The following is a 23,610-nucleotide window of genomic DNA, read 5'->3' as shown; positions in this document are numbered from 1 at the left end:
AGGACCCCCAGGCAGGGCATTGCCACCCCGATCATCCTTGAGGGGGCGCTGTCCTGTGCATGGAGGCACATCCACAGCAGCTCTGGCCTCCACCCACCAGATGCCAAGAGCATCCCTCCCAGCAGCTGTGACAACCGAAAATGTCATCAGACTGTGCAGCGTCCCTGCAGACAAAATGGCCCCTGGGAAGGCCCCAGATAAGCCTGGTAGCCCAGCCCCAACGTGGCCAGGGAGCACCCTCTGAAGAGCTCCAGGAGCAGGGCCAGGAGAGCTCCGCGTCAGCCCCTCAGCCTCACGCAGTGGGGCCCCCACTGACCTTCTCCAGGGCGGGATAGTACACGGGGTGCGGGGCCACCTCGGGCAGGCAGATGAGCAGGGCGGCGGCGCTATCCGTGTTGGGGTTACTGCGCACAGTACCCGTGGGGTTCAGCAGCTCGCCCTTCTCATCTGAACACAGGGGCAGATGAAGTTGTAGAGGGGTGACCAGCATCTCTGGGACCCTTACACTCCCAACGCCTCTCCCTCCCGGGCCTGGGCCGACCTGGGACGGAGGGCCACATGTAGAGGCAGCGTTCCCCGGTCTTAAGCTGGTCCTTGTAGTCAAACAGCATGAGGTTGGCCCAGGCAATGGGGCAGTCCTGCAGAAGAACAGGGCAGGTGAGGACAGCCACTCAGGGGCCTCCAGACCCAGCTTCCCTGCCCTCCCCCAGGCACCCCACCCGAGAACACCCAGAGCCCAGCTAAAGTCTCCCAACCAGACCCCTGGGAGACCCTGCTTGGGGAAGGAGAGGAGCCGCTTTTTCTCTTTCCTCTGAGGGCTCCAGTGGTGAAGCCAGCTGACACCTGCTGCGCCCTCCTGTTCCCACCTCATCCCTACTCAGGCTTTTTTTTTTTGAGACGGAGTCTTGCTCTGTCGCCCAGGCTGGAGTGCAGTGGTGTGATTTCGGCTCATTGCAACCTCTGCCTCCTGGGTTCAAGCAATTCTCCTGCCTCAGCCTCCCGAGTAGCTGAGATTACAGGCGTGCGCCTCCACACCCGGCTAATTTTTTTGTATTTTTAGTAGAGACGGGGTTTCACCATATTGGCCAGGCTGGTCTCAAACTCCTGACCTTGTGAGCCAACCACCTTGGCCTCCCAAAGTGCTGGGATTACAGGTGTGAGCCACCACGCCTGGCCCTCCTGGCTTCTTAAGAAATCCCCAAACAGGTGGCACAGCCCCAGAGGCCAGCCCAGCTCAGCTCGGAGTGAGTCAGCTCTGAGGGGAACCATATCCTGGGACTGTGACTCAGCATCCAGCCACTACACCTCCCAGCCAGCCTTTTCTGCTCCAGGGATGACACTGTGCTTGTCCTTCCATCCCAGGGCACTACCTGCAGGTTCCTGCAGGACCACAGCCCAGGCCAGATATTCTGAGGCCGCATGCACAGGAGCCCCGGAGCCCAGAGTGTCCCTTGAGCAGGGCTGGTGGCCAGACTGGGGTGGGCGAGGAGGCTGGGGTCCACAAGCAATCCCAGGACCCCCGTCCCCAGGCTGCGTGCTTGCCGAGAGGAGAGTGGTGAGTGGCCCAGCAAGGGGCTGCACTGGCTCTCCAGGGCCTGCACCCCTCCCAGCCGGCCCTGGGACCCACCGCCTTCTTGGACTTCTTCTTGGTGGAGCGAGCCTTCTTGGCTTTCTCGATCACGGCGTACAGCGCAAAGCAGAGACGGGCCATGCGGGGCAGGTCGCAGATGTTGATGTCGAACTCCAGCCGCTGCTTCCACACGGGCTCCGAGCACACACTCACCTCCGAGCTGGACACCGTCTTGCACAGCATCTCGTTGCCGTGGAAAAGCCCGGCCTGCACCACCAGCTGTAGAAGGTGCCGGGATGATCGGTGAGGAGGCAGAGGCCCAGCCCCTCTCCCCTCCCCCTTAAGGAGGTGTCAGTCTCCCCCTTCAATGTCCTCAGGTGGGTCTGAACTCTACTTCCCACGCGAAGGAAGGTGGTGCAGGCACGGGGAAGGTCTGAGGGGCACGAGCGGCCCTGGGGTGAGGGAGGGCACCACAGGCTGTGCATGGGTGCCCCGTCTCAGCTACCCCAACTCTGGGGACCTTGGGGCATGTCCATTCCCCACTCCAGGCCTCAGTTTCCCCATCAGGGATCAGGAACTCCAGGGACCCTTGCTCTAACATCCTAGGGCTCCCCGCACTTCTCAGATTCCTGTGAGCCCATGCGGGCGGGGAAGGACTTTTCCTGCCACCTGATGTCTGGCCCCTTCCAATTCCACCTGACAACACCACCCTGGAAGTCCCTCTGATCCAATCCCCCTCGATTCCTGCCAGTGGAACCCAGACCTGCCCTGCTTATACGATTTCCCCAGTGAAACACGCTCCAGGCAGGAGAGCCAACCTCTGAGGACTCAGGTATCCTGTCCAGCAAACAGGACAATAAAACTCACGCCTGCAGGCTGTTGTGATGGAGCGTGTGAAAGTGTGAAGAGACAACAGGGAGGTGGGCTCAGCCCCCAGAGATTGAGGCAGGTGCAGCCCTCACAGGCTGCAGGCACTGCCCTGGTGCCTCCAGGGAGCGCCACAGCCCCTAGCCCAGCTGGACCCAGCCCCTCTTCCATGCCCGGTCCCTCCCCCAGCTCTGTGGTCCCGGATCCCTGGGCTGAACCTGGCCCCATAACCTCCACCAAAGCCAAATACCCAGAACGCTGCTTGGCCCAAGTTTCTACGAATCGGCCTCCAGGGCTGGCTGGCCCACCCCCCTCCCCACTTCCTGTTTTCAAGCCGCTCACAGCGCCCCAGGCAGGGATGCCGGGTAATGTGGTCAGGTGGCTTTCATGTGATCCCCCTCCTTCCTCTGCTGCCCCTCCAGGATACAGCCACCTTGTTTGTGCAAAAAAAACAGTGTCTCTCCCACCTATCCCAGAGGCCCCACCTTCATCCGCTCGTCGGCGTTCACTTTGCTGCCCTGGATGAGCTCGATGCAGAACGGCTGCTCCAGGGACCACAGGGACACAGAGGAAGGCTGGGGGCCAGGACAGCAGGGCTGTTAACATGGCTCCAAGCACAGCTTGTCTTCCCTGGCCTATGGTGAGGCCCGTGACCACTCGGGGGCGGGTGAGAGGGTCACAGGTTTGCGACTAGGTTTGGGCCTGTCCACAATGCTATCCTTTACCAGAAAACCTGCCATGCGGGCTCCCCAGGGGGCCCCAACACCCCTGAGCTCTGCAGAGGAGAAGGGCAGCTGGTGAGCCAGGCATAGGGCTGCCCCCCACCCACGGCGGTCCCACAGGCCCCCCGCCCAGGGCGCTGGTCAGCTGTATTGGCTTCCCCAGCTCAAAGCCCCAACTCTCCATACCAAGGGCCCCTGGACCCATGGCCAGTAGCACATGGAGTTGGACGCCAGGTGGAAAGAAGGGGTGGCTCAGAGGGGAGGCGGAAGACGCCATCTCACCTTCTTCCCAGGAATGGGAGGTGGTTTGGCACGCGGTTTCTGGACCTGGGGGGCAGGGTTGCTCTGCTCATCCCGCATGGCGAGGATGGAGGAGGAATGGACCATGGTCAGGTGAGGGGTCAGCCCACTGTGCAGGCAGCTGCAGATGTACTGAGACGGGGTGCAGGGTGAGCGGCCGGAGGGGCGGCCCCAACCACTCCCTGGACACCAGGATTCCCAGGACCCCCCAAGCTGCTCACTGCCTGTCCTAGGCCTTGCGGGAGGGGAGGGCTTCCTGCTGGTTTTTCCTGCCCCACCTCCACCTCCCAAGACGGAGCCCCTCCTTGTGCTCTCAGAGAGGGCCAGCCCTGCCAGGGGATGCTCTGGCGGTGACCGAAAGGCCTGGCTCAGCAGGCTCAAGATGCGCCCAAATGTCAGCTTCCCGACTCCTACTCAGGCCCCATCCAGGGCGGCGGGAGCCCAGAGTGCAGAGGGCCTCAGCGGCCTCACCTGGAACTGGCAGAGTGGGTAGCTGCCGTACAGGTACTCATGCCTGCCGTTCACCTGCAGCGTGTAGTCCTCCGGCTGCTCCACCAGCGGCTGCCGGAACACCGTGGCCTTCTTCCGCAGGGCACAGGCCATCAGCGCCAGCGGCACGTCCTTGGTAGACACCTGGAAGGTGAAGCTCTCCTGTGGGGAGGAGGGAGGTCAGTCCTCTGCCCTCAAGACCCCGCGGGGTTCTGGGGCACAGAGCAGGGTTGCCTATTTGCCCCCAAAGGCAGGGTCTGGGGAGTTCACAGATGACACTGGGAAATATTTGTTCAAAGAATGAACAAACTGATGCCCAACGCCCCGCGCCACTTGGTTATCCTGCCACGTTGAGCTTGCCTCGGGGGACGTTCAGCTGAGCCCCACATATGCACAGACACCTGGCAAACACCATCTGATGCCACTGGGGGAGGGGGGCTTGTGGATGACTGAGGAGTTTCACAGAGGAAGTGCTCCCCATGGACAGAGCAGCCTGGATGCCGCAGGCCACGCACGGGCTCACCTCGCTGCCTTCAAACTTAACGTTGACCAGAAGGGCCCGGTTCGGGAGCCGCAGGGTGCCAGGCCCCCAGGTTCGAGCCGAGGGCTCCAGCTGCAGGGGGAAACTGTACTGCAGCCAGGCCTCCCAGCCCAGCTGCTGCCGGCGAGCGGCCGCCTCCTCGCAGAATTGGCACATCTTGGCGCGAAAGTCGTTCACTTCTGGGTCGCACAAGGAGTCAAACTCGTGGAGGCCTGCGGGGTGAGGAGGGCTGGGTCAGCGAGTGGGGCAGGCAGGGCCAGCCCGGCCACACGGCCCACTCGGCAGAGCTACCTTTGCCGATGAGGAGGCTGATCTGTGAGTTGATGAGCTTCTTCACGCGGTCGCCCTCGCGGGCCACCAGGCGCAGGACGGGCAGGAAGGGCTGCACGTCACACAGACGCCTTTGCTCGTCCTCCAGCTCCTGCTGCTCCGCTGTCTGGTTGATGCAGGTGAACACATAGGCCTCGGGGCCACTGAGCATGTGGAAGAGCGGCTCATACTGGGCGCGGTGCCACAGCAGCTGGGGGGACAGTCACCGGTCAGCCCCTCCACCCAAGGCAGCCACTGGGAGGTGGGAGGCTGAGGGAGGGTAGAGAGCTGGCCTCCAGCTTGGGGGGTCCAAACCTCCCAGAGAGCAGAGGCAGACCCCAAGATCTGCACTCTCTGCAGCCCCCCGGGTGCTGACCATGGGTGGATAGGCTTCTCCACTGCTGCCCTTCTGTGGGGGCACCTGGGAGGTGCTGGGATCTGGGGCTGGCACCACATCCTACAGGCTCCCCTCCCAGAGCACAGGACCACCCTAGGTCACTCCAGAGATGGGGGGCCATGACCTTCGTGCAGCCCAGCTAACTAACTGTCCTGGAGTTCTTCACCTATTTATTTTATTTTTGAGATGGAGTCCCACTCTGTCGCCCAGGTTGGAGTGCAGTGGTGCAATCTTGGCTCACTGCAACCTCCGCTTCCCAGGTTCAAGTGATTCTCTTGCCTCAGCCTCCTGAGTAGCTGGGATTATAGGCGTGAACCACCATGCCTGGCTAAATTTTTTGTATTTTTTCTTAGTAGAGATGGGGTTTCGATACGCTGGCCAGGCTGGTCTCAAACTCCTGACCTCAGATGATCCGCCCGCCTCGGCCTCCCAAAGTGCTGGGATTACAGGTGTGAGCCACCACGCCTGGCAACCCTGATTTTTAAATGTTGGCAACGAACTCAGAAATATTTAACACAGTAAGGGGGCCCAAAGAGAATTCTCCATGGAGTGTGTGCCCTGGGGTGACGGGCCTCCAGCCCTCCCACAGCAACAAGCAGTTGAAAGGTGTTCACCACTGAATCACAAAGAAGATGGGAAAGGAGGAAGGTTCCCAGTGTTGCTACCAAGGGCAACAGCTAACTATGGTCTGTCAAGCAGTGGGATGGTGCCAAGCTGTGACAGTCTAGGGACTGTCAAGCAGCTCTATGTGCCAGCCTGGAGGGGTCCAAGGTGTGTCATTAAGTGAGGGGAAAACCCCAAGATATAGAGGAGCAGGTGTGAGTCAAGCCCATTTCCACTAAAAAACAAACCAAAAAAACCCCTAATAAACATATCAATAAACATAGACCAGGGGTTAGCAAACCACCCTTTTCCTGGCCAAATCCACCTGCCACCTGGTTAACCCCACAAAGCCACGCCCCTTCATTTACATATCACCCAGGGCTGTTCCTGTCCTATGGTGGTGGGACTGAATCATCGCAATAGATAACAGAGCCAGCCAGCAACTGCTAAAATATTTACTATCTGGCCCCTGGGATAAATACAAATATGAAGAATTGGGACCAAGTCGAGATGTGTATGCTATGCCTCTGCACTGTCTGAATTTTAATAACCCACATGCACAGCTCTGTAAGTGGAAAAATAAGACTGATTTAAAATGACATCTAGGTCAGGTGCAGTGGCTCACTCCTGTAATCCCAGTACTTTGGGAGGCTGAGGTGGGAGGATCACTTGAGTACAGGAGTTCACGGCCAGCCTGGGCAACATAATAAGACTCCATCTCTACAAAAAATAAAAAATTAGCTGGTTATGGTGGCATGCACCTGTAGTCCCAGCTACTCAGGAGGCTGAGGTGGGGGAATCATTTGAGCCCAGGAGGTTGAGGCTGCCGTGAGCTGTGATCATGCCACTGCACTACAGCCTGGATGACAGAGGAAGACCCTGTCTCAAAAAAAAAAAAAAAGTATAAAAATAAAAAACTAAAGTACTATCTATAGCTTGGGCAACATGGGAAGGTCCTACTGCTACAAAAAATAAAAATAAAAAATAAAATTAGCCAGGTGTGGTGGTGCATGCCTGTAGTCCCAGCTACTCAGCAGGCTAAGATGGGAAGATCGCTTGGGCCCAGGATGTCAAGGCTGCAGGGAGCTAGGATTATGCCACTGCATTCCAGCCTGGGCAACAAAGTGAGACCCTTCTCAAGCAAAATAAAATACAATGGTATCTATACAAAGTTAATAACATGAATAAGATATTATAACGTTAACTCAGAAAAAAAAGATATGAAAGGTCACAATCAGAATTATCACAAAAAAACAACACTGTACATAGAGAGGAAAACAGACAATAGCCAAAGTATTCCTGTGGTTTTCTCATATGGCTGGGTCAGAGGTAATTTTTTTCCTTTTTCTACTTCTTCTTTTCCTAAATTTTATTTATTTTTTATTTGTGTTTGTTTTTGTTTATTTATTTTACAGACGGGGTTTCACTCTGTCACCCAGGCTATTTATTTATTTATTTTACAGACGGGGTTTCACTCTGTCACCCAGGTTGGAGTGCAGTGGCGGATCATGGCTCACTGCAGCCTCAAACTCCCAGGCTCAAGTGATCCTCCTGCCTCAGCCTCCTGAGTAGCTAGGATCACAGGGACATGCCACCACACAGGCTAATTTTTTTTTTTGAGACAGAGTTTCGCTCTTGTTGCCCAGGCTGGAATGCAGTGGCCCAGATCTCAGTTCACTGCAACCTCCACCTCCCAGGTTCGAGCAATTCTTCTGCCTCAGCCTCCCAAGTAGCTGGGATTACAGGCATCCACCACCACACCTGGCTAATTTTTTGTATTTTCAGTAGAGATGGGGATTCACCATGTTGGCCAGGCTGATCTCAAACTCCTGACCTCAGGTGACCTACCCGCCTCTGCCTCCCAAAGTGCTGATAAAGAGACGTGAGCCACCACGTTTGGCCCTGGCTAATTTTTTTATTTTTCATTTTCTGTAGAGACAGGGTTTTGTCATGTTGCCCAGGCTGGTCTTGAACTCCTGGGCTCAAGCAATTCTCCTGCCTCAGCCTCCCAAAGTTCTGGGATTATAGGCATGAGCCACCATGCCAGGTCTTTTCCTAAATTGTAATGTGTCCATATTACTCTTCCAATGGAAGGAAAAAGAAACTTAATTTTTAAAGACATCTTCCAGGAAGAGAAGAAGAAAAAACTCTCAAAGATGATCCATTACTTCTTTCGTATTTTTTCCCTGCTCCCAATTATAGCTTTTAAAATTCTGGGATAAGGGCCAGGTGCCATGGCTCATGGCTGTAATCCCAGCACTATGGGAGGCCGAGGTGGGCAGATCACTTGAGGTCAGGAGTTCGAGAGCAGCCTGGCCAACATGGTGAAATCTCGTCTCTACTAAAAATACAAAAATTAGCCGGGCGTGGTGGCATGTGCCTGTAGTCCCAGCTACTTGAGAGGCTGAAGCAGGAAAATTGCTTGAACCTGGGAGGCAGAGGTTGCAGTGAGCCGAGATCGCACCACTGCACTCCAGCCTGGGCAAGAGAGTGAACCCTGTCTCAAAAAATAAAAATAAATAAAAATAAAATAAAATTCTGGGATAAGGTCCTGCCTTCCCACAGCCCAAGGCATGATCCCTCAAGTCCCACGCTTAGTAAGGGGCACAAGCCCTTTAGAAAGACACAAGACAATATCCACCAAATATCGTCCACATATTTAATCCTTTGACTCAGTAGTCCATCCTGAAGATTATTCAACAAACCAAAATCTCTTTCCAAAGGTGTTGTTTACAAAAAATTAGCCGGGCGTGGTGGTGGGTGCCTGTAGTCCCAGCTACTCGGGAAGCTGAAGCAGGAGAATGGCGTGAACCCAGGAGGTGGAGCTTGCAGTGAGCCGAGATGGCGCCACTGCACTCCAGCCTGGGCGACAGGGCGAGACTCCGTCTCAAAAAAAAAAAAAAAAAAAAATGTTGTTTACTATGGCAACAGCTTTAAAGACAAAAGACCTGTAAACCACTTAGGCAGCCATGGATGGAGTGTGGTTTCAAAAATGAAAGGCACATTTTAGCCTGGGCAACACGGTGAAATCCCATCTCCACAAAAAACACACACAAAAAATTAGCTGGGCGTGATGGCATGTGCCTGTAGTCCCAGCTACTCAGGAGGCTGAGGTGAGAGGCTCACCTGAGCCTGGGGAGGTTGAGGCTGCAGTGAGCTGTGATCGCACTACTGCACTCCAGCCTGGGCAATAGAGTGAGATCCCATCTCAACAAAAAATGATGGCACAGTCATGAATAAGATGAAAGCCCACTGTGGGAGGCAGCCCCTAATCTCATCTAGTCACGAATAATTGGATAACCGAGTAGAGGGAAACATACACTGTGAAATGGGGAAAGCTGAAATTGGAATAAGTGGACGCAACCACAAGTCTTTAAACAAGTCATGGACGTGATTTATCTTTTGGGTCGGGTGCGGTGGCTCACACCTGTAATTCCAACACTTTGAGAGGCCGAAGCAGGTGGATCACTTGAGCTCAGGAGTTCAAGACCAGCCAGGCCAACATGGCATAACCTCATCTCTACTAAAAAACACAAAAATTAGCCAGGTGTGGTGGTGCACGCCTGTAGTCCCAGCTACTCAGGAGGCTGAGGCACAAGAATTGCTTGAGCCTGGGAGGCGGAGGTTGCAGTCAGCTGAGATCATGCCACTGCACTCCAGCCTAGGTGACAGAGCGAGATTGTCTCAAAAAAACAAAAACAAAAACTAAAAACACCATTATTGGCCAGACGCGGTGGCTCACACCTGGAATCTCAGCACTTTGGGAGGCTGAGGCAGGTAGATCAGCTGAGGTCAGGAGTTTGAGACCAGCCTGACCAACATGGAGAAACCCCGTCTCTACTAAAAATACAAAATTAGCTGGGCATGATGGCGCATGCCTGTAATCCCAGCTACTCAGGAGGCTGAGGCAGAAGAATCGCTTGAACCCGGGAGTTGGAGGTTGCGGTGAGCTGAGATTGCGCCATTGCACACCAGCCTGGGCAATAAGAGCAAAACTCTGTCTCAAAACAAACAAACCATTATTTATCTTTTAAAATTCTCATCTGAGGATCCCAAGTCTGAAAAGCAATGCATCTGTCCATCTGTCTGTCCGTCCATCTGTCTGTCTGTCTGTCTCTCTCTCTCTCTAAGCACCAAGGTCTGAGGACCGGATGGAGGCCGTACCTGCTTGATGGTGCTGAGGTTGGCATTGCGGGACACAGGGAAGTTCAGGTAGACCCCTGTGGGCAGCAGGAAGTCAACCACGACGCTCTGATTCTCCTCCTTGGTCCAGAATTCCATGGGGCAGTCCACCCCAGGGGGCATCCTGTGTTGTTACTTCCCAGATGCCAGTGGTCCTAAAAATGAAGAAATGGCAAAATGAGTTACCTCAGCTGGGCTGGGTGAGGCCTTTGGAAGGGACTCCCTGGAAAACAGTGGGGTCCTTGGACAGCAGGAAGCTCAGGAGTGAGTTGCCGACCTGCGGGTACAAAAAGCTCGCCTCCCTCAGGGCCTCGTCCTGCCCTGGGTGGCTTGTGGCTCCCACCACTCCGGACCACAGCCTCAGCTGCCTCTTCTCCCGGGCAGACACTGCATGTCCTCCCCACAGCAGCACTCACAGCAAATCATCTTTCCTAAGGAACATATACATCCATGAAACCCAGTCATGGCTACCAGCTGGCACAGGAGGGAGACGGCAGGACAGCTGGTCAGGTGCCCTGAGACTTGAGAGGCCGAAGGCTGCAGTTCTTTGAAATACATTTTTTTTTTTTTTTTTTGAGCCGGAGTCTTGCTCTGTCACCCAGGGTGGAGTGCAGTGGCGCCACCTCAGCTCACTGCAATCTCCGCCTCCTGGGTTCAAGAGATTCTCCCGCCTCAGCCTCCCAAATAGCTGGAATTACAGGCATGCGTCACCACATCTGGCTAATTTTTGTACTTTTGTAGAGAAAGGGTTTCACCATGTTGGCCAGACTGGTCTTGAACTACTAACTTCAAGTGATCTGCCCACCTCGGCCTCCCAAAGTTCTGGGATCACAGGCGTGAGCCACCATACCCAGCTGTGAAATAAATTTTTTTTTTTGAAACAGGGTCTCACTCTGTTGCCCCAGCTGGAGTACAGTGGTGCCATCATAGCTCACTGTAACACAAATTCCTAGGTTCAAGCGATGTTCCCATCTCACCCTCCCAAGTAGCTGGGCCTACAGGTGCACACCACTACACCTGGCTAATTTTTAAACTTTTTGTAGAGACAGTCTCACTGTACTGCCCAGGCTGGTCTTGACCTCCTGGGTTCAAGGGATCTTCTCACTCTGGCCTCCCAAAGTGCTGGGGTTACAGGCATGAGCCACCACACCCAGCCTCTCTGAAACTTTCTGACCAGAAACCAAAAGGCTTAAAAATGACTTTGGTCATCCAATAATTTGTTAAAATATTCTAATCAGGCCGGGTGCAGTGGCTCACATTTGTAATCCCAGCACTTTGGGAGGCCCAGGCAGGCAGATCACCTGAGGTTAGGAGTTCAAGACCAGCCTGACCAATATGATGAACTGAGCTAGATGAAACCCTGTCTCTACTAAAAATACAAAAATTAGCCGGGCATGGTGGCACATGCCTGTAATCCCAGCTACCCAGGAGGCTGACACAGGAGAATCGCTTGAACCCAGGAGTTGGAGGTTGCAGTGAGCCGAGATCGCACCACTGCACTCCAGCCTGGGTAACAAGAGCGAAACTCCATCTCAAAAAAAAAGAAAAAATTTGAATCATACCAAATCCTCCAGTCATACCCACCCCCAGTAACAAAATGTTACAAACACAAAGGACCTGGTGTACCCCCTCTTCCAGGTCCCCTTCTCCCTTCCCCACCTCTAGCCTACTCCACTACAGGTTAGCAGTACCTGGAGTCTGGTTGTTTATCATTTCCATACATGTTTTTTGTTTTGTTTTTTTGAAACAGAGTTTTGCTCTGTAGCCCAGGCTGGAGTGCAGTGGCACAATCTCAGCTCTTGGGCTCAAGCGATTCTCCTGCCTCAGCCTCCCGAGTAGCTGGGATTACAGGCGCCTGCCACCACGCCCAACTAATTTTTTATTTTTAGTAGAGATGGGGGTTTCACCATGTTGGCCAGGTTGGTCTCGAACTCCTGACCTCAAGTGATCCACCTGCCTTGGGCTCCCAAAATGCTGGGATGACAGGAATAAGCCACTGGGCCTGACCTCCACGCATGTTTTTATATTTTTATTATACCAACATGTATCCACATCCAATTCCCGGTACTAGTGCATGCTTTAAATCTGCATATGGTCAGGCATGGTGGCTTACACCTGCAGTCCCAGCACTTTGGGAGGCTGACACAGGCAGATGACTTGAGGCCAGGAGTTCGAGACTAGCCTGGCCAACATGGCAAAATCCTGTCTCTACTAAAAATACAAAAATTAGCTGGGTGTGGTGATTCATGCCTGTAGTCCCAGCTACTCGGGAGGCTGAGGCATGAGAATCGCTTGAACCCAGGAAGCAGAGGTTGCGGTGAGCAGAGATTGCGCCACTGCACTCCAGCCTGGATGACAGAGTGAGACTGTCTCAAACAAACCAACCAACAAAAAGCCTGTATGTACACACGGAGCCTTCTGCGACCTGCTTTGGTCACTCACTGTGCTGTTCTTTAGATTTACCCAGGCGGATACACGTGGCTTTAGTTCATTCGTTTTATCTCTTGCACAATATTTCATTGTGTAAAGAAGCCACAATTAGAAGAGATCATGTCCTTTGCGAGAACACGGATGGAGCTGGAGGCCATTATCCTCAGCAAACTAATGTAGGAACAGAAAACCAAACACCATATGTTCTCACCTATAAGTGGGAGCTAAATGATGAGAACACATGGACACACAAAGGGGAACAGCACACACGGGGGCCTGAGGGTGGAGGGTAGGAGTCGGGAGAGGATGAGGAAGAATAACTCATGGGTACTGGGCTTAATACCTGGGTGACGACACAATCTGTATGACAAACCCCCATGACACAGTTTACCTATATAATAAACCTGCAACGTACCCCGAACTTAAAATAAAAGTTAAATTAAAAAAAAGAAAAATGTAACTCTCAAGAAAAAAAAAAAGAAACCACAATTTATTTACCCTCTCTCTTGTTGATGAAGATGAAGGCTGGTTTCTACTTTTCTTAGTTACTTTTAACGATGCTACAATGTATGTTCTTGAATCCATCCCCTTGCGCTCATCTGAGAGTGCTGAGTGTTGCCCAAGAGAAAGACAACGGGAACCACATATGTAATGTCCAGGTTACCAGAAGCCACTTTAAAAAGTGTGAAAAGGCTGGGCTCATGGTGGCTCATGCCTGTAATCCCAGTGCTTTGGGAGGCCAAGGTAGGAGGATCACTTGAGGCCAGGAGTTAGAGACCAGCCTGGGCAACACAGTGAGAGCCCATCTCTACAAAAAAAAAAAATTAAAAATTAGCCAAGCATGGTGGAGGGTGCCTGTAAATCTCAGCTACTTGGAAGCTGAGGTGGAAGGATCACTTGAGCCTGGGAGTTTGAGATGCTATGATGGATCACTGCACACCAGCTTGGCAATACAGCAAGATCATGTCTCAAAAAAAGAAAAAAGAAAAAAAAAAGAAATCAAAAAAAGCCAAAAAGAGTGAAAAGGCACAGATAAAATGAAGTTTCATTATATATTTTATTTAACCCAATATATCCAAAAGATAGTCATTTTAACACATAATCAATAGAGAAAATTACTAATGAGATATTTTGACATTTATTTTGGTATCGAGTCTTTGAAATCTGGTGTGTGTTTTACATTTGGAGTGTACTACAATTTCTAGATTATCATCAGAAATACTTGATCTGAATGTAGATTTTATACAATCTACAGGTGAAAAGTAGGTTCACAGACCCAGGTGGTTTTTTTTCTTTGTTTGTTTTTGTTTTTTTCTGTTGAGACAGGGTCTCACTCTGTTGCCCAGGCTGGAGTACAGTGGCACGATCATAGCTCACTGCACTCTGCAACTCCTGGGCTCAAGCGATCCTCCAGCCTCAGCCTCCTGAGTGGCTGGGACTACAGGCTTGCGCCACCATGCCCTGCTAACTTTTTTTTTTTTTTTTTTTTTTTTTTTTGAGATACAGGGCCTTGCTATGTTGCCCAGGTTGGTCTCGAACTCCTGGGCTCAAGTGATCCTCCCACCTCAGCCTCTCTAAGTGCTGGCATTACAGGTGTGAGCTCCTAGCCAGACCCAGTTTGTTCTAAACACACTTAAGGCTGGGCGCAGTGGCTCATGCCTGTAATCCCAGCACTTTGGGAGGCCAAAGCAGGTGGATTGCTTGAGTTTGAGACCAGCTTGAGCAACATGGCAAAACTCTGTCTCTACCAAAAATACAAAAAAAAAAAAAAAATTCCAATAAATGAATCATACAGCAATTTTAAATTAAATTAAATGTTTTAAAATTCCATTCCTCACACTATCCACATTTCAAGTGCTCAAGAGTCACATGTGGCATAACCTATGATCGGTATAACCACATCATTAACTTTACTAAATATCACACATTGTCCTCAAGACGGTGGTGCCCGTCAGCAATCCCAGAACTGTGGTGATCAATCTCCAGATACTGGTAAACACTTGGTATTGTCAGATTTACTCATTTTTACCAATCTGATGCGAATGAAATTATCTCTTGTTTTAATTTGCATTTCCCTGATTTTCCATAAAACTTTTATTTTCTGCAAATAGCCTACTTACTATAACCTTTGCCCATTTTCCTGTAGGATTACTTAATCTTTTTTAATGGTTTGTAGGATTTCTTTATATATTCTAGATTCCACTCCTTTGTTGGTTGAATGAGCGGGAAATATTTTCTAATCTGAGTCATCTTTTTGCTTTGCTTATGGTATCTTTTTGGTGAGTAGAAGGTTTTTTGTTGTTGCTGTTTTGTTTTGTTTTAGGAGACAGGGTCTCACTCTGTCATCCAGGCTGGAGTGCGGTGGCGCAATCACAGCTCACTGCAGCCTCAACCTCCCAGGCTCAGGTGATCCTCCCAACCTCAGGCTCCCAGGTAGCTGGGACTACAGGCGTGTGCCACTACACCTTTTTTTTTTTTTTGGTATTTTTAATAGAGACTTTAAAAAAATCTATGTTTTTAGTAGAGACTGGTCCCAAACTCCTGGGCTCAAGTGATCCACTGGCCCAAGTGTGAGCCATCATGCCCAACCTGGTGAGTAGAAGTTTTTAATGTTGATGTGGTCAAATTATCAATTTTTGCCTTTATGATTTATGATTTTTATTCTTTAAGAAAAGATTTCTCTACTTAAAGACCACATTCTCTTGGATTTAAAAGACTTGTAAAAATAGTTGAAATATTTGGTTGAAGGCAGGTGTTGATTGGGTGACAGCACTGGCTGGGCCCAGGCCTCACCGTCAGCTGGACCCCAGCTGCCCTGAGGAGCGAGAGCTGCACATCTCTAGGCGCTGCCACTGCTGATCGCCACTTCCTCCGATTGCAAAACCACATCCTACTTTGGGTTCCTCTTGCTGAGAATGGCCAAGCCAAAGTCTTCCTTTTGTTTCAAAACTTGGGGGACTGGCTGGGCGTGGTGGCTCACGCCTGTAATCCCAGCACTTTGGGAGGCTGAGGCCAGTGGATCCCTTAGAGCTCAGGCGTTGGTGACCAGCCTGCGAAACATGGCAAAACCCTGTCTCTACACAAAATATAAAAATTAGCCGGGCACGGTGGCTCACGCCTGTAGTCCCGGCTACTTGGGAGGCTAAGGCTGGAGGATTGCTTGAGCCAGGGAAGTGGAGGTTGCAGTTAGCTGAGATCATGCCACTGCACTCCAGCCTGGGCAATAGAGTGAGACCCTGTCTCAAAAACAAAACAAAACACAACAAAAAAACAACTTGGGAGAGAGTCAGGAATCCTGGAGAATCCACTTATGATATGATATGGGCTTCGACCATGCTTGGAAAGTCAGGGGCATCTTTGGCCACTCAGTCTGGTGAGGCCCAAGATGAGCACATGAGGCATGAGCTCCCAGGGACTCCAACCCACAGCCTGGGTTCCAGGAAAATACACCCCTCACTCTCCTGCCCCTTAGCACTCTGGAAATGAAGTCTTCAACTACACCTTACTTAAATGGGATGTAGGGAAATACTTTCACAGAAAACCTCATTCCTAATAGAGAAAGTCTCAGACTGGTCTGCACAAGACATCAAATGCCAGGTCCCGTCACCAGTGAGACAGGACAGGAGAAAGTGGAAGTGCCTTCCCTCTCTCTGGGCCAAGAACCTCTCTCTAGCACAGTGGCCAACCATCCCTAACTCTTCCCTGAATGAAGCCCAGAACCATAGCTCTCTGATATGTACGGGACAGAGATGCCAGTGAGTACAGGGACTTCAGAAATGCCCGAAGAATGCAAACCAGTACAACCGCTTTGGAAAACTGTTTGACAATATCTACTAAAGTTGAACATGCCTATGCCTTAGGACCCAGCAATTCCGCTCCAAAGTATACACCCCAGAGAAATGCAAATACATGTATATTTATCAAAAGACACCGGCAAGAATGTCTATGGCATCACTATTCATGATGGCTCCAAAGTGGAAACTTCCCAAATGCACATCAACAGAATGGGGAATGGCAAAATAATGTGTGACACTCTCTCTGAGCAGAATGTTATATAGCAATGAGAATGAGCGGTCTACAAGTCCACACAACAGTATCAATGACTCTCACACACATAAAGCTGGGCAAAAGCAGCTGCCCACAAAAAAAATATGTGCTCATGATTCCAACTGTACAAAGAAACAAACACAGGCAGAATTAATAAATCTATGGTGGCAAAAGAAAAAATAGGGGTTACCCCAGGTTTGGGGGGAGTGACTAGAAGGGCGCATGGGAGGCTTCTGGGTGCTAGTAACTTTACGTTTTTGTTTTTTTTTTTAATCTGGGAGCTGGGGACTTTTCAAAAACTCAACACACTCAGTCCAAGTGGTTCGGATAAGCTGACTTCACTCCTAGCTCCCTGGATAGCCTGAGACTCAGACACAGCCAATCAGGGGCCTGAGTTTGCCCGGGCCATAGGGATTGGCTTGGAGGTGGGAATGAGACTTAGGCCCAGCCAATCACTGCATGTTACCTCCCTGACTATAGGATTCCAGGGTGGCCATATGACTATCAAGTCAGTCCAGTGGGTTTTGAGGTCTAGGCTTCTCTGGGACTTCTTGGGGTAGCAGAAATGACAGACTGTCTACCTAGAGCTGCTAGCAACTGTTTGCTGTCTTTAGGGGCAGAACTTGAGAAGAGACCAACACAGAGGAAACTGGGGCTAAAGCAGACAGTACAAGCCTGGGTCCTGAGGACGAACTTTGATTACCTGGATCCAGCCATGCCTGAAGCTAGTAGAGTCTATCCCTGGACTCTTCAGTCTCATCAGCCAATAAACCCCCTCTGCCTTTTTTCTTTTTTAACTTACAGCAGTTTGAGCTCAGTTTTTGGCTGCTTACAGCTAAAAACACTATTTTCATTACTGCAGCTGCACTTCCATTTTTAGAAGCTTCTAGTGTTTAGAAAGTTCTTTCCCTGACCGGGCACAGTGGCTTATGCCTGTAATCCCAGCACTTTGTGAGGCCGAAGGAGGTGGATCACTTGAGGTCAGGAGTTTGAGACCAGCCTGACCAACATGGTGAAACCCTATCTCTACTAAAAATACAAAAATTAGCTGGGCATGGTGGCACATGCCTATAATCCCAGCTACTCGGGAGGCTGAGGCAGGAGACTCGCTTGAACCCAGGAGATGGAGTTTGCAGTGGGCTGAGATGGTGCCACTGCACTACAGCCTGGGCAGCAAGAGCAAAACTCTGTCTCAAAAAAAAAAAAAAAGGAAAGAAAGTTCTTTCCTTGGAAGTGGACCTGCCTCTGAGAGTCAAACTCCGATCTCTGTGCTGCCATCTAGAGGCACACAGAGGAGTCCACAGGACCACTGGATGGCGGCCCCATCAGGCCCTAAGGCATCTCTTCAGCCCAGACACCCCCAAAACCACTCACTGTTCTCCCTGTGATAGTTTTTAGACCCTTTTGCCACAGTTTGGTACTCCAAGCTAACAAGATGCTCCAGGGCAGCACTTTGGGAAGCCAAGGCGGGTAGATCACCTGAGGTCAGGAGTTCGAGTGCAGCCTGGCCAACATGGTGAAACTCCATCTCTACTAAAAATACAAAAATTAGCCAGGCGTGGTGGTTCTCGCCTGTAATCCCAGCTACTCGGGAGGCTGAGGCAGAAGACTCGCTTGAACCCAGGTGGCTGAGGTCACAGTGAGCCAAGATCGCACCACTGCACTTCAGCCTGGGCAACAGAGTGAGACTCCATCTCAAAAAAAAAAAAACCCCAAAAAACGAAAACAAGATGCTACAGACAGGGCCTGGCAGGTCGAGCTGTAGAAGAACGTTCTGGGCACCGAGCTCCTATTTGCTTAGCCTGAAAGTATTTCATGCTCCCCTACTCTCACCCCAAGGCAGATTTTTGGTGGCCACATCATGAACTCATTGGCTGCCAGCCCTCCAGGGATTTTTCACAGTAAGCCAGGTTCTCCCTGCCTATACAGGAACATGAATTTCCTGATCTAAATGGAGGAATTCACAATTATCCTTGGTAATTTCATTTTGTGAACATAACTGGCTCTCATATCTTATTGGATTTTTTTTTTTTTTTTTGAGACGGAGTCTTGCTCTGTCACCCGGGCTGGAGTGCAGTGGCGCGATCTCCACTCACTGCAACCCCCTTCTCCCAGGTTCAAGTGATGCTCCTGCCTCAGCCTCCTGAGTAAGTGGAATTACAGGTGCCTGCCACTGTGCCTGGCTGATTTTTTGTATTTTTAGTAGAGACAGGGTTTTGCCATGTTGGCCAGGCTGGTCCTGAAACCCTGACCTCAGGTGATCTGCCCGCCTTGGCCTCCCAAAGTGCGGGGATTACAGGCGTGAGCCACCGCGCCCGGCTTTGATTTTATGTTTTGTCTCCATCATTCCGTCCGAGGTAGATTCATTTATCCCACCAGTATCTATGGAGCCTGATTAAGTGCCAGAAATTACATGAGGTGCGGGGGATCTCGTGGGAAAGGGACTCAAGTCTTCCAGAACTGGCCACTACAGCTGGAGCAGGGGGTGGTTGGCATGGAGGGGAGGGTGTGGCATGAGCAAGTTGAAGAGTTCAACTGGACTGGGTCTTGCAGAGCCTTCAGAACTAGGGCTGGCGCTGAGCAGATGGACAGCCCTGGAGGATTTTAGGTGAGGGAGTGAGGGATGCGATTTTCATCCACAACTATGCTGCTGGCTGCGGTGTGGAAGGACTGCGGAGAAGCAGGGAGGAAGGGGAGTAGGGGGCAGGGGAAGGAGGCCGGTGCCACTAATGACAGTGGCTTGACCCAGAAGGAGACAGCACTGGAGAACAATGGAATCCAGACATACTTAAATCAGAGGGACCCCTGGGGGATGGTGCAGGAGGAAGTGAGGACAACAGCCAGGTTTGGGCTTGGGACATGGGAGTGGTGGTGGGAACTTACTGAGACAAGAAAGGAAGAGATTTGTGGTGGGATAAGACAGCCGGAGCCCCATTTGAGACCAAATGAATCTCAGCTGCTTAATGAATATCCACGTAAAGACCACCAGGGGCAAGCTCCCCAGGTTGGAGGGCAAGGGACAGATCTGTGGAGTCAGCAGGCTATAGACAGATGTGGAGCCGGGGGGCAGGTGAGACAGCCTAGACACAGAGCGGGGAGCTAGGATCACATCACCCAGTGAGGGACGGTGACCAATCCCTCCTCACTGACTCATCCAGAATCCTGAGGCATGAGTTGTGTCCACATCTAAGTCACTCATAAAATATCCAAGGAAACAGGATAAGAACACAATTCCTTTCACCTTCCCAGCTCCTGGCCAGCATGATCCACAGAAACAGCTGCACAAAGCAGAGCCCTCCCGCACGTAGGGTTCTGGCCAGGACACCACGCCACCCTTACAGTCTGTCCTGAAATGTTCTCCTTGGTGCTCTTTCTGGAGCCCAAGGTGGAAGAACGGCGTCCCAGCTGTGAACATCTGAGGGATCTGACCTCAGCTATTGGGAGGCTGAGCCACGAGAATCACTTGAACCTGAGAAGGGGAGGCTGCAAGCAGCCGAGATCACGCCACTGCACTCCAGCCTGGGCAAGAATGAGACTCTGTCTCAAAAATAAATAAATAAATATTTAAAAATTAAATACAAAGTTAAAAAGAAAACAAATAGATAAATAAGATGCTTCAGGTAGTAAAAGCACTGGAATATAATAAAAAGGGGCTGCAGGGAGCGTTTCCTTTGGATGGTGGGTCAGGGAAAGGTCCTCGGGTGAGATCATTCTGAAGTTGAGGCTCAAGTGAGAGAAGGATCCAGCAAAAATCCACAAAATAGGGTTCCGGGCAGTGGGGACAGAAAGTGCAAAGGCCTGGGCCGGGGGCGGTGGCTCACGCCTGTAATCCCAGCACTTTGGGAGGCCGAGGCGGGCAAATCACTTGAGGCCAGGAGTTCGAGACCAGCCTGGTCCACACAGTGAAACCCTGTCTCTATTAAAAAAATACAAAAAATTAGCCAGGCGTGGTGGCACACACCTGTAATCCCAAGTAGGCGGAGGCAGGAGAATCCCTGAGCCTGGGAGGCAGAGGTTGCAGTGAGCCAAGATTGCGCCATTGCACTCCAGCCTGGACAAGAGTGAAACTCCGTCTCAAAAAAAAAAAAAGAAAGTACAAAGGCCCTGAGGCAGGAGGCAGGTGCCTGAAGTCAAGGGCGTGACTGGGAGAGCGGGGTGACTGGGAGAGACAGTGAGTCTGACCCTGCAGGGCCCCGTAGCCATGGTGAGGAGTCCAGTATCATTACAAGGAGAAATCACTGGAGGGTTTTAAGCAGAGGACTGAGGCGGCCTGATTTTGTGCTTTATAAAGATGGCTTTGGCTGCTGTGGGAAAATGGAAGGGAGCGAGGCCAGAATGGAAGTAGGAAAGCAATGAGGAGACGTGTGCAGGACATGTACAGCAAGGGCTGGCAGAGCTGGGTTGATGAGGGGAAGTGCTAGGCTCACATGCCCCGAAATGCCCGAACTCATCCCAGCAGCCTACTCTTTTTTTGGCATGGTTCACAGAGAGGGTCTCATTCTATCACCCTGGCTGGAGTACAGTGTCATCATCATAGCTCACTGTAGCCTTGACCTCGTAAGCTCAAGAGATCCTCCTGCCTCAGCCTCCCAAGTAGCTGGGAATATGACACAAATCACTGCACCGTGCATCACTGTGCAGAGCTTTGTTTATTTATTTATTTATTTTGTAGGGGTGGGGCCTCCCTATGTTGCCCAGGCTGGTCTCAAACTCCCGGGCTCAAGTAATCCTCCTGCGTCGGCCTCTGAAAGTGTTGGGATCACGAGCATGAGCCACCATACCTGACCTCCACAACAAAGATTTCTGACCTCTACTGCTGCCATCAGAAAAAATAAGCCAACTACCCTGAAAAAAAATGCTATCCCCACCATCTCATCATCATCCTAGTTCACAGCCCACCAAGGAGGCCACAGGCCTGCACCCAGGTGGAGGCCTCAGATACTACACATCAAAATCAAGAGAAAGAAACATCCATGGTCTCAGACCTGGTAACTTTGGGAATTTGGGAATTATCCTAAAGAAGCAATTCAAAAATCAAGAAGGCTATATACACAAAGATATTCAATGTGGTATTGTTTGTGAAAGTGATAAGGAAATGGCTAAATGATGCATTAACTCAATGAAACTGAATGCAGTCATCAAAATGACACCTGGACACACTACACAACACTGCAAATATTCCACACATTAAGTGCACAGACATTTATCATTGTGACATATGCTTGTTGATAAAGCATTTTAGAAAGCATAGAAAGGCCAGCCATGGTGGCTCATGCCTGTAATCCCAGCACTTTGGGAGGCTGAGGCAGGTGGATCACTTGAGGTTGGGAGTTCGAGACCAACCTGACCAATGTGGTGAAACCCTATCTCTACTAAAAACACAAAATTAGTTGGGCATGGTGGCGCATGCCTATAATCCCAGCTACTTGGGAAGGTGAGGCAGGAGAATCGCTTGAACCTGGGAGGCGGAGGTTACAGTGAGACGAGATCGTGCCATTGCACACCAGCCTGGGCAACAAGAGCGAAACTCCGTCTGAGACTGAGTCTTGCTCTGTCACCCAGACTGGAGAGTGCAGTGGCACAATCTCAGCTCACTGCAGCCTCCGCCTCCTGGGTTCAAGTGATTCTGCTGCCTCAGCCTCCTGAGAAGCTGGGATGACAGGCGCCCGCCACCACGCCCAGCTAATTTTTGTATTTTTAGTAGAGATGGGGTTTCACCATGTTGGCCAGGCTGGTCTTGAACTCCTGACCTAGTGATCCGCCCACTTCAGCCTCCCAAAGTGCTGGGATTACAGGTGTGAGCTACCGCGCCCGGCCTGTCTTGTAGTTTCTACTGTTGCTTTTGAAAAGTCCAAAGCCATCTCATTCTCTGATCTGTGTGTGGCCTTTTTTTCTCTGATGACATTTAGTAACTTCTGTCTATCTCTGGAGTTTGAAAGTTCATGATGATGTCCTATAGTGTGTGCCTTTTATTATTCATGGTATTGGGTACTACTTCGAGACTGTTTAAGAGTAGAAATGCCTTCAGTTCTAGAATTGTTTCCTACATACTTTTCCTTCCTCTGTTTCTCTTGCCTTTTTTGCTTGAGCTCCTATGTGGTGCATGCTGGGTCTCCTGGACTGAAGTCAAATTTTTCTATATTTTCTTTCCTATTTTCCATCTCTTAAGTCTTTGTGTTCTACTTTCTGGAATTTGTTTTTCACTCTTCCAACTCTTCTGATGAAATTTTTACTTCTGCTATTTTTACTTCTGCTATCTTAATACCTAACAGCTTATTTTATGAATGTGCCTTTTTTTCCCATACAACCATATTTGTGACTTCTCAATTTTTTTTTTCTGTTCGTTTGGGTCTCTGTCTTTCATGCTAGAAGTCTCTTTTTTTTTTTTGAGACAGGGTCTCACTCTGTCACCCAGGCTGGAGTGCAGTGGTGTGATCATGGCTCACTGCAGCCTCAACCTCTCAGGCTCAAGCAACCCTCCCACCTCAGCCTCCCAAGTAGCTGGGACCACAAGCATGTGCCACCATACCTGGCTAGTTTTTTATTTTATGTAGAGACAGGATTTCCCTACGTTGCCCAGGATGGTCTCAAACTCTTGGGCTTAAGCGATCCTCCTGCCTCAGCCTCCCACAAAGTGCTGGGATTACAGGCATGAGCCACCACGTCCAGCCTGTAAATCTCATGCTATGTGGGATGGCCCTTGGCTGCCCATTCAAATCTAACGGAAAGGCACTAACCCTGCTTGTACACAGGTAGGGCTAGTTGCTCGGTAGGCTTCAGTGTGAAGTGACAAAGCAGTAAGCTGGCTTTTATTTTTTGAGACAGAGTCTCACTCTGTCACCCACGCTGGAGTGCAGTGGCGCGATCTTGGCTCACTGCAACCTCCGCCTCCCAGGTTCAAGCGATTCTCCTGCCTCAGCCTCCTAAGTAGCTGGGATTACAGGCATGCACCACCACACCCAGATAGTTTTTGTATTTTCAGTAGAGATGGGGTTTCGCCATGTTGGCCAGGCTGGTCTCAAACTCCGGCCTCAAGTGATCCTCCCACCTCGGCCTCCCAAAGCACTAGGATTATAGGTGTGAGCCACCGTGCCTAGCAACAAGCTGGCTTTTCAACAAGGTCCCCCTCAATGTCAATATGTGACAGTTATTT

The 23,610-nt window shown here is 50.9% G+C and overlaps 1 protein-coding gene across 7 annotated transcripts in view; it reads right to left on the bottom strand.

Annotated features, from left to right (window-relative positions):
- Positions 1-23,610, bottom strand: part of PIK3CD (phosphatidylinositol-4,5-bisphosphate 3-kinase catalytic subunit delta) — a 73,561-nt gene that overhangs the window by 8,388 nt on the left and 41,563 nt on the right. For 4 of the 7 annotated variants that reach the window (XM_030805587.1, XM_030805590.1, XM_030805591.1 and 1 more), the window contains exons 3-11: positions 9,963-10,135; positions 4,781-5,009; positions 4,472-4,701; positions 3,931-4,110; positions 3,442-3,591; positions 2,923-3,012; positions 1,628-1,849; positions 542-638; positions 317-447 (exon numbers count right to left, since the gene is read on the bottom strand). In XM_030805587.1, the coding sequence (XP_030661447.1) occupies positions 317-447; positions 542-638; positions 1,628-1,849; positions 2,923-3,012; positions 3,442-3,591; positions 3,931-4,110; positions 4,472-4,701; positions 4,781-5,009; positions 9,963-10,103 (1,470 nt within the window). In that variant the 5' untranslated portion in view covers positions 10,104-10,135. Of the gene's footprint in view, positions 1-316; positions 448-541; positions 639-1,627; positions 1,850-2,922; positions 3,013-3,441; positions 3,592-3,930; positions 4,111-4,471; positions 4,702-4,780; positions 5,010-9,962; positions 10,136-23,610 lie in introns of those variants that run through there. The other 3 variants (XM_030805593.1, XM_030805592.1, XM_030805594.1) reach the window with 3 other exon arrangements.

This window comes from Nomascus leucogenys, chromosome 24, assembly GCF_006542625.1.
Source record: "Nomascus leucogenys isolate Asia chromosome 24, Asia_NLE_v1, whole genome shotgun sequence".
NCBI classification, from domain to species: domain Eukaryota; kingdom Metazoa; phylum Chordata; class Mammalia; order Primates; family Hylobatidae; genus Nomascus; species Nomascus leucogenys.
Note: the sequence above shows the minus strand (reverse complement) of the source record. Positions and strands in the feature narration are given on the sequence as shown.